Here is a 10,455-nt window from a genome sequence, read left to right on the forward strand (position 1 = left end):
CGTTATTTTCACACTTGTCTAGTACAAATATATTGCTTTGTTTCATATTTACAGTGTATACGTTTTTCGTTATTTGCCTCAAAAGAAAGGAAGTGAAACGTGACAACATGCCCCGTAGGTGGGGTACATTGTAACATCTGAGGGGCACGTTGTAACACGACCATATGACAGCTTAAAATGTTATCTGATTGAATGAAATAAATATACACAACAAACTAAAATATTTTGTCAGTAAAATACATGTGTTAACTTTTTCAAATGAAGTAATGACGTTTTTTAAAAAAAATAAAAATAATCGAATTTTGGAGTTTGAAAATGAACACCGCAACAATGCTTTGAACGGCTTTGATCGCAACACACAGCTGTACAGTAGTTCAAAACAATGTGGACAGATAGATGAAACACATTTAGACATTCAGAAGAACACTCCACTCCTCCACACGCAGCTCTCATAGAACTCGACACACATAAACAAGCCAAAATGCTTTACATTACTTGAAATAATAACTTCTGAACATTAAACATTGATTGTCAGCCTTTATTCACCTGTTTCTTGAGGTATCTTATCAAAATCCTTAGAAGTAAATCGTGTAAACTGCACCGCTAATGTCACAGAATAGCATAGTTTAATAACAGCGGGGAATATTGTAACACAGTGTTACATCTTTCCCCATCTGCGCGACTGGAGTTTAATACAGGTTAGTGTCTTCTGCTGGTTTGCGAAGCATTAATAAACTATCTAAAATGATAAATAACAAATTGGAGATTAAAATAATATCAGTTTTGTCTTACTTTAAATGAATACTAAAAACAGAAATGAAAAGTTTACTTCAGCCAGAAATGTACTTTTACTATGGTAAAATAAATATTCAGCGATATCTTCAAAAGGCTTTTGAATTCTGGCGTTCTTTTTTTCTCTGCATAGTGTTGCTATGGCAACTAGTAAACACCGTAAATTTGGTTATGCTAGAATATGTGGAAATATTTAAACCACGTGTGTTACAATTAACCCCGCGTTAGGTTGTGCCCCGCTCACCCCTACACAGAGTTGACACAGGACAAGCATTTGAGGTTAAAAAGTATATAAATTGTCCTCAGCTGGGATCGTTTAGAGCTCTTTGAAGCTGCATTTAAACTGTATTTTGGAAGTTCAAACTCTGGGGCACCATAGAAGTCCACTATATGGACAGAAATCTTGAAATGTTTTCCTCAAGAAACATAATTTCTTTACGACTGAAGAAAGAAAGACATGAACATCTTGGATGACAAGGGGGTGAGCAAATTATCTGTCAATTTTTGTTCTGGAAGCGAACTGCTCCTTTACCCCTGTCAAATCTATATACTTTCAAGGAATAGTTCAACTAAAAATGTAAATTTACTTATGCTTCATCCAAAGGCATCCAAGATGTAGATGAGTTTGTTTGTTCATTGAAAGAAATTTGGAGTTACATCATTTGTTCGCCAATAGATCCTCTGCAGTGAATGGGTGCCGTCAGAATGAGAGTCCAAACAGCAGACAAAAACATCCCGATAATCCACATGACTTCAGTCCAACATTTAGTATCTTATCAAGTGAAAAGCTGTGTGTTTTTAAGAAACAGATCCACCTTTAAGGCATTTTGACTTTAATCCATAATAGTGCTTTCCTAGAATAATGTTTCCTCAAAATACACCCACATATTTGTTTAGAGCAGTTTTGTACTGTTTTGGCTTGTAAACGGTGCTTTAACTGTGCATATTTTTTCTCCTGATTCACTGGTGGAAGTAATATTATGAATAGAGGACTAAGTTAAAAATTAATAATGGATTTGTGTCTTACAAACACAGCTTTCACTTCATAGGATGTTAATTAATGGACTGAGGTGTGTGGATTGCTTATGGACTTGTTTTTATCAGCTTTTTAGACTCTAAATCTGATGGCACCCATTCACTGCAAAGGATCCATTGGTGAGCAAGTGATGTAATGCTACATTTCTCCAAATCTGTTTTGATGAAGAAACAAACTCTACATCTTGGATGACCTGAGGGTGACTACATTTTTAGCTAATTTTCATTTTTGGGTGAAGTATTCCCTTAATTATTAGTCATTCTAAAAATGTTTCAACTTTATTTATTTATATAAGAAAATAATAAAAATCTAACAGCTTGTTCTAACCCAAACATTAGGTTTAACTTTTTAGATTTCTGTTGAATATAAATAAAATATTGAGAGTACTTGTGAAATAGGATGGTTGCTACTTAACTACTTTTTTAATGTTTAACATAACTGCATGCATTGCATTTTCATTTCATTATCTTCGTATCTAATATTCTTACTCTAACCCACATTTTTACTAAATAATCCTTCATTAATTTTCACCACATCTGTTACAGTCCAGTAAATTGGAGCACCCTGGGTCACCACAAAAATCTGCATGAGACAAAGTGTTTTTCGTGGAAATACATTGTTGTAAAAGCAGGCATCTTGACTGGTCATTATTTTCATGGATACCAATTTACCTGATTAAATTATCAAGAATGAAAACACTTTAAAGGGGTCATGAACTGCATTTTTTATTATTTTGTACTGTTCTCCGAGGTCCACAAGTTACTCACGCTTGTGTGGTGCGACATTACTGTCTAATCCAATATAGTTGGCACAGCATAGTTTAAGTCTTTCTAAAAATCCTGTGTCGAATGGTGCCAATGAAGTGAACAAAGGACTTACTGACAGGGATCTTCATTAAAAATAAAGTTAATCCACTCTTTTCTAATGTTGGGATCAGGAGGAACACCATACAAAGACACAAAGTTTTTCCACAACTTGGCACTGAACAGCGTTTTGTTGTCTTTGGAGCCATATTTATCGTTTGGTTGCTGCATAGACCTGTGTTCCTTAGGCAGTGATGTAGAAACAGTCAGTGATCCTCTTTTGCAAGAAAGTTTTGAGCTCTGAAAATTACAGGATATTTTTATAGTACAATGACCTCTTATATGTCAAAAGATCGAAGGAATTTTGATTTCTCAGTTCATGACCCCCTTACATTGAATGAAATATCCAGGTACATTATATGTGCATACTGTAGATGGATAGATAGAATAGTAAAAGTTTTAATTGCCACTATGTAAATGATTGCAGTGAGGGAAAAAAAATATTTGATCCCCTGCTGATTTTGTACGTTTGCCCACTGACAAAAAATAATTAGTCTATCATTTTAATGGTAAATTTATTTGAACAATGAAAGACAGAATAACAAAAAAAATCTAGAAAGACGCATTTTTAAAAAGTTATAGATTGATTTGCATTTTAATGAGTGAAATAAGTATTTGACCCCACGCAAAACGTGACTTAGTACTTGATGGCAAAACCCTTTTTGCCAATCACAGAGGTCAGAGGTTTCTTGTAGTTGGCCACCAGGTTTGCACACATCTCAGGATGGATGTTGTCCCACTCCTCTTTGCAGATCCTCTCCAAGGCATTAAGGTTTCGAGGCTGACGTTTGTCAACTCGAACCTTCAGCTCCCTCCACAGATTTTCTATGGAATTAAGGTCTGGAGACTACTGTAGCTAGGCCACTCCAATGTGCTTCTTCTTGAGCCACTCCTTTGTTGTTTTGGCCGTGTGTTTTGGGTCATTGTCATGCTGGAATACCCATCCACAGCCCATTTTCAATGCCCTGGCTGAGAGAAGGAAGTTCTCACCCAAGGTTCTTGCCCTGTGCATCGACCATTTGATGTGGTGCAGTTGTCCTGTCCCCTTAGCAGAAAAACACCACTAAAGCATAATGTTTCCACCTCCATGTTTAATGATGGGAATGGTGCTCTTGGGGTCATAGGCAGCATTTCTCCTTCTCCAAACACGGCGAGTTGATCCCAAGGGGCTCGATTTTGGTCTCATCTGACCACAACACTTTCACCCAGTTCTCCTTTGAATCATTCAGATGTTCATTGGCAAACTTCAGACGGGCCTGTACATGTGCTTTCTTGAGCAGTCCTTTATGGCGTAGTGTGTTACCAATTGTTTTCTTGGTGACTATGGTCCCAGCTACCAAGAAATCATCGACAAGATCCTCCCGTGTAGTTCTGGACTGATTCCTCACTGTTTTCATGATCATTGAAACTCCACGAGGTGAGATCTTGCATGGAGCCCCAGACCGAGGGAGATTGACAGTTATTTTGTGTTTCTTCCATTTGCGAATAATCGCACCAACTGTTGTCACCTTCTCACCAAGCTGCTTGGTAATGGTCGTGTAGCCCATTCCAGCCTTGTGCAGGTCTACAATCTTGTTCCTGACATCCTTGTACAGCTCTTTGGTCTTGGCCATGGTGGAGAGTTTGGAATCTGATTGATTGATTGATGCTTCTGTGGACAGGTGTCTTTTAGGGACAGCAGTCCCTTTAGTGCTCCTAATGTCAGCTCACAACCTGTAAAAAAAGACACCTGGGAGCCAGAAATCTTGCTGATTGATAGGGGATCAAATACTTATTTCACTCATTAAAATACAAATCAATTTATAACTTTTTAAAATGTGTTTTTTTTTTTGGTTTTGTTTTGTTTTTTTATTCTGTCTCTCACTGTTAAAATAAACCTGCTATTAAAATAATAGGCGTACATACCAAAACAGCATAATTTTTTCCCTCACTGTATGTTTGTGTGCATGGACAGTCGTCTATTGATTGACTGATTGATTAATTTACTGCACAAGGGAAATGTATGTTTCAAAAGTGACTTCTGAAATGATTATGTATACTGTATGTGCACGGATATGGTTATGTCTCCCTTCTCAAGAAAATGACTAATTCTTACCATTCTTCACCAATCCTCTTCTTTGTTTTAGGGAGACGATGGTTTGCCAGTACCAGGGTGTTGGAATAAAGTGAGTTCTATTGACTGATCATATTAGCATTTTGATTATATTAAATAATTGTGCCCATACCATTCTGACTGTGATATAACTCATGCTATGAATTCATGATATGGAGGTATAGATTTAAAGTTAACATATTAACTTGAGAATAGGGATGTGCCCGAAATGAAGTGTACTATGGAAACCCTAAAGTGAATAAAAATTAGATGCATTTCAATGATTTCCCTAGCAATTATATTGTTGGGTAATTAAACTGTATATAAATTCCATTGCTATTTAAATCGCTTTTGATTGTGCACTAGCTTTTTACTTTCACTTTCGAGATTTGTGATCACACATACTCTGTGTATACTATGGAGCGTCAGTACTTACCACACATTTCATAAGATCAGTCATCTCTCCTTACTCTGTTTATGTGGTAAGTTAAATTTTATGTACTGTTATGTAACAGGCTTGTCCCATGTCCCTTTGGTGGCTCCGTAGAACGCATTATTCGCTTTCTGTGCCTTTCCGAATACAAATTCAGTATTCAGGCACATCCCTACTGTAGAATATGTAATGTAATACAAATTGGTTTGTGTTCATAGAAATGATTTTGAGCAGTACTCGATATACAGTTGAAGTCAAAAGTTTACATACACCTTGCAGAATCTGCAAAATGTTAATTAGCTTACCAAACCAAGAGGGATCATACAAAATGCATGTATGATCCCTCTTATTTTGGTAAAATAATTAACATTTAGCAAATTCTGCAAGGTGTATGAAAACTTTTGACCTCAACTGGATATAACTTAACAATTTCGACGTCTGATAGGAATAACTCTGTACCTCCATTTGCTTGGAAAGTGTGTGCTTGAAAATAACACAGTCTTTTTGCCTCTTGTTTTGCAGTGACGTTAATTCCTGAGTGCCATGTGTGATTGTAAATAGAATATTTATTTTTGTACTTTTTTTTTTGCCATTGATCTGTTATATTGACGGAAAATACAGCAAACCATAAAAATACTGGCAGGACTTTTGTACAGATGTTTATTTTTATTACTGGTAATGTTGTTTATGTAATGGACTTTATACTGTACCTATGCATTATGTCAAAAATGTTTCAATGGAGGAAGAAATATACTGTGGCAGCATATGCATGATATTTGTGCATTATGTTAACTGATAAGTGCCTATTAACTTATTGTATCATGGTGTTTTAATATGTTGTGTCGGACCACGCTGCACTGATTAGTGGGGCTGGAGTTACAGATTGGCCTTGTGTGTAAGAGGAAACCCTTTGCTCTGAGATTAACATGTTCACACCACACCTAATGAGCTTACACTGTAACTGCATATGTTTACTGAACATTCAAAGTCCATATTACATGCAGTAGAATTATCAAGTCAGCTGCAGTGCACAAATTATAAACATTTGCACTGCATGTCTTGTTTAGTGAGCATTTCAGACTGTTTTCTCCATATTCACCTGCTATTTTTTTGCCAAATATATTACTGCAAAAACTGAATCAGTGAATGGATTTATGTAAAGACTGCTTTGCCTCGATGGGCTACATGTAAATATGCCTAAATCTTGCCCTTTGAGCAGCTTTTTTTTTTCTATCTCTATTCTTATCTCTGGCAATTCAATAGTATAGTAGATAAATGTAATTTGCATACTTGGGCAATGAATTTAGTCTTAATTTATCTCATATGTATTGCTGCTCACTGTCAAACACATCTTTGTGTTTGTTTAAAAGCATCAACACAACTATTCAAAAGTTTGGGGTCAGTATTTACTATTTTCTTTTACGATAATAGTTATTTTATTCAACAAGGATGCATTAACGTATCACTAAAGACTTTTTGAGCAGCAAATCAACATATTAGAATGATTTCCAAAGGATTATGAGAGACTGAAGACAGATTTTTGAAGAAATTTGAAAATAAATGTGACCCTGGACCACAAAAACTATCCATTTTTTTATTAAGATTTATACAAGCTGAATAAATAAGCTTTCCATTGACATATGGTTTGTTAGAATAGGACAGTATTTGCCTGAGATAAAACTATTTGAAAATCTGCAATCTTAGGGTGCAAAAATATCTAAATATTGAGAAAATCGCCTTTAAAGTTGTTCAAATTAAGCTCTAAGCAATGCATATTACTAATCAAAAATTAAGTTTTGATATATTTACGGTAGGAAATTTACTAAATAACTTCAAGGAATATGATCTTAGTATCTTAATGCTTTTTGGCATTAAAGAAAAATCAATAATTTTAACCCATACAATATATTTTTGGCTATTGCTACAAATATACCTGTGCTACTCACGACTGGTTTTGTGATCCAGGGTCACATATAGTTATTTTAAATTGTAAAAAAATTCACAATGTTACTGTTTTATTGCATTTTTTTATTATAATAAACAAAGCCTTGGTGAACATAAGAGACTTCTTTCAAAAATCGTACCGACTCCAAACTTTTGAATGCTAGTGTATGTCCCATTTTACCTCATCGAATAAAAATGAAGAATCAAACCAACTAAGTTAGTATTATAAACATGCCATTTACTTCCTAATATGTTTATTCCCAAGAAATATCAGGGTCATAAAAAGGCCTTTAGCTAAAATGGTTTTGTTTAATTAGTTTTATGTTGATTCAGTGTTGATTGTGTAGGATTGCTGCTGCTTTCATTGACAAGCTATTCGGGTTCCATTTTGCCAGTTAATATCAAGTTAAGCATGGTTTGTAATCACCAGTGTCTATAAACTCTTTATGTCGGTAATACCTCATACTAACTTGTGCCTTAATGCTTTTAATGCTCTGCCAAAGTAGTTTTGAGACATATCAACAATAATGTCAAAGAAGCTATGCTGTCAACATGAGGAATATAAGATAATAAATGGCTGTAAAAAGCCAAAACGTTTGCTAACATGTCTTATTTATTCATATGTTGAATCTAATTTTTTAACTGTTTGAAAAATTAACACCCTCTAGATGTTTACGTGTTGGAGTTCTGCTTGTTATTGTGATATGCATCTGGCGAAAGTAAAAACTGCATCGGTGGCTTTCAGTTACTGTATTCTACAGGTGCTGGTCATATAATTAGAATATCTTCAAAAAGTTGATTTATTTCACTAATTCCATTCAAGAAGTGAAACTTGTATAATGTATACATTCATTCCACACAGACTGACATATTTCAAGAGTTTATTTCTTTCAATTTATATGATTATATAACTGACAACTACCCTGGAAATCCAGAGGTCTCGCGAGAGCGCAATTTGAATTGTCTCTCCAATAGATTAGGGTCTGGATTTTTCTAGGCTAACTGACAACTAAAGAAAACCCCAATTCAGTATCTCAGAAAATTAAAATATTACTTAAGACCAATACAAAGAAAGGATTTTTAGAAATCTTGGCCAACTGAAAAGTATGAATATGAAAAGTATGAGCATGTACAGCACTCAATACTTAGTTGGGGCTCCTTTTGCCTGAATTACTGCAGCAATGCGGTGTGGCATGGAGTCGATCAGTCTGTGGCACTGCTCAGGTGTTATGAGAGCCCAGGTTACTCTGATAGTGGCCTTCAGCTCTTCTGCATTGTTGGGTCTGGCATATCGCATCTTCCTCTTCACAATACCCCATAGATCTTCTATGGGGTTAAGGTCAGACGAGTTTCTGGCCAATTAAGAACAGGGATACCATGGTCCGTAAACCAGGTACTGGTAGCTTTGGCTGTGGAAACTTTACACTGGACCTCAAGCAACGTGGATTCTGTGCCTCTCCTCTCTTCCTCCAGACTCTGGGACCCTGATTTCCAAAGGAAATGCAAAATGTACTTTCATCAGAGAACATAACTTTGGACTACTCAGCAGCAGTCCAGTCCTTTTTGTCTTTAGCCCAGGCGAGATGCTTCTGACGCTGTCTGTTGTTCAAGAGTGGCTTGACACAAGGAATGCGACAGCTGAAACCCATGTCTTGCATACGTCTGTGCGTAGTGGTTCTTGAAGCACTAACTCCAGCTGCAGTCCACTCTTTGTGAATCTCCCCCACATTTTTGAATGGGGTTTGTTTCACAATTCTCTCCAGGGTGCGGTTATCCCTATTGCTTGTACACTTTTTTCTACCACATCTTTTCCTTTCCCTTCGCCTCTCTATTAATGTGCTTGGACACACAGCTCTGTCAGCAGCCAGCCTCTTTTGCAATGACCTTTTGTGTCTTGCCCTCCTTGTGCAAGGTGTCAATGGTCGTCTTTTGGACAACTGTCAAATCAGCAGTCTTCCCCATGATTGTGTAGCCTACAGAACTATATGCAGGTGTTTTGAGTTAATTAGCTGATTAGAGTGTGGCACCAGGTGTCTTCAATACTGAAACTTTTTACAATATTCTAATTTTCTGAGATACTGAATTGGTGTTTTCATTAGTTGTCAGTTATAATCATCAAAATTAAAAGAAATAAACACTTGAAATATATCAGTCTGTGTGGAATGAATGTATACATTATACAAGTTTCACTTCTTGAATGGAATTAGTGAAATAAATCAACTTTTTGAAGATATTCTAATTATATGACCAGCACTTGTACATACACGCATGTTGCGTAAGGTCTACTCCGTGTCAAATATGTGTATTTCTTTCATTAAAAGGGTCAGAATCCGTTCCAGCTTGCCAAGAAGTAATCCTGCAGTGATATCCTCGAGGTTCTGGTTCGATTTCCTTCGTAGCAACACAAAAACTTGAAGAGATTTTGGGAGATCTTTAAGTTCGGCCTGCTCTTTGGTGGCTGTTTGAACGGATTTGTTTCCAGTGGTACCGAAAGGCGGCCTCAGAGGGCGGCAGATGTGAACGGACTGACAGACTCTGACTGGACTACAGAAAGACAATGATGCAAGAAGTAGCCTGTCGTTTCTCCAAGTTTAACACTCTTTTCTTTCTCTTTTATATTATTCACTATGTGAAAGAAACATTTTAGCACATTTCGTTCCTTGTTGATGACGATGTTTAAGAATGTTTGTGATCAGAGGATCCAGCGCAGCTCGTTGAACATCCAGATGTGGTCTGAGTGTTCTTGTGTTTCCAGACAAACCAAAGAAAGACAAAATCTTTTGATGATTCCTGATTCAAACTATCACTGCCTTCTGTCGAGAGTTGCAGGTAGAATGTAACCTCACACTTCACTCATACACGCGTTTAATATTAATATTTACCATTGATGTACATAGCCGTCCTGCTTTGTATTATGCGTACATGCGAGTATTACATTCATACAACATAATGTTGTGCTTGTACATAGCGTAGCGTTAAAGCCTGCCTTTAAAAAGCGCGAATAGAAACATGAAAGACTATCACTGAAACGTTTCTTTACAAGAACTGAATAGCTTTTTGCAACGTGGGCATTTGATGGTGTTGCAAATGCATGCAACATTTCACTGCTGTAAACAGAAGTCATTGCTGACTCCATCTGTATTTTGCCAACTCTTTGAAATGAAAATAACTGTTTGCAGTTTGTTTGGTTAAATCCACTCGTACAGAACGTATTGGGGCAGCTAAAACAACAAATTTCAACCAGCAGTGACATATAGGGCGTTTAATTTATTGTTTCCGCACATGTTTGACCTTC

At 36.4% G+C, this 10,455-nt stretch overlaps 1 protein-coding gene across 10 annotated transcripts in view; it reads left to right on the forward strand.

Annotated features, from left to right (window-relative positions):
• Positions 1-7,763, forward strand: part of col13a1 (collagen, type XIII, alpha 1) — a 143,472-nt gene extending 135,709 nt beyond the window's left edge. For all 10 annotated transcript variants that reach the window (XM_073834210.1, XM_073834217.1, XM_073834219.1 and 7 more), the window contains 2 exons: positions 4,818-4,856; positions 5,739-7,763. In XM_073834210.1, the coding sequence (XP_073690311.1) occupies positions 4,818-4,856; positions 5,739-5,741 (42 nt within the window). In that variant the 3' untranslated portion in view covers positions 5,742-7,763. The remainder of the gene's footprint in view (positions 1-4,817; positions 4,857-5,738) is intronic.
• The last annotated feature ends 2,692 nt before the right edge of the window (positions 7,764-10,455 follow it).

This window comes from Garra rufa, chromosome 2 (genome assembly GCF_049309525.1).
Source record: "Garra rufa chromosome 2, GarRuf1.0, whole genome shotgun sequence".
Lineage (NCBI taxonomy): Eukaryota > Metazoa > Chordata > Actinopteri > Cypriniformes > Cyprinidae > Garra > Garra rufa.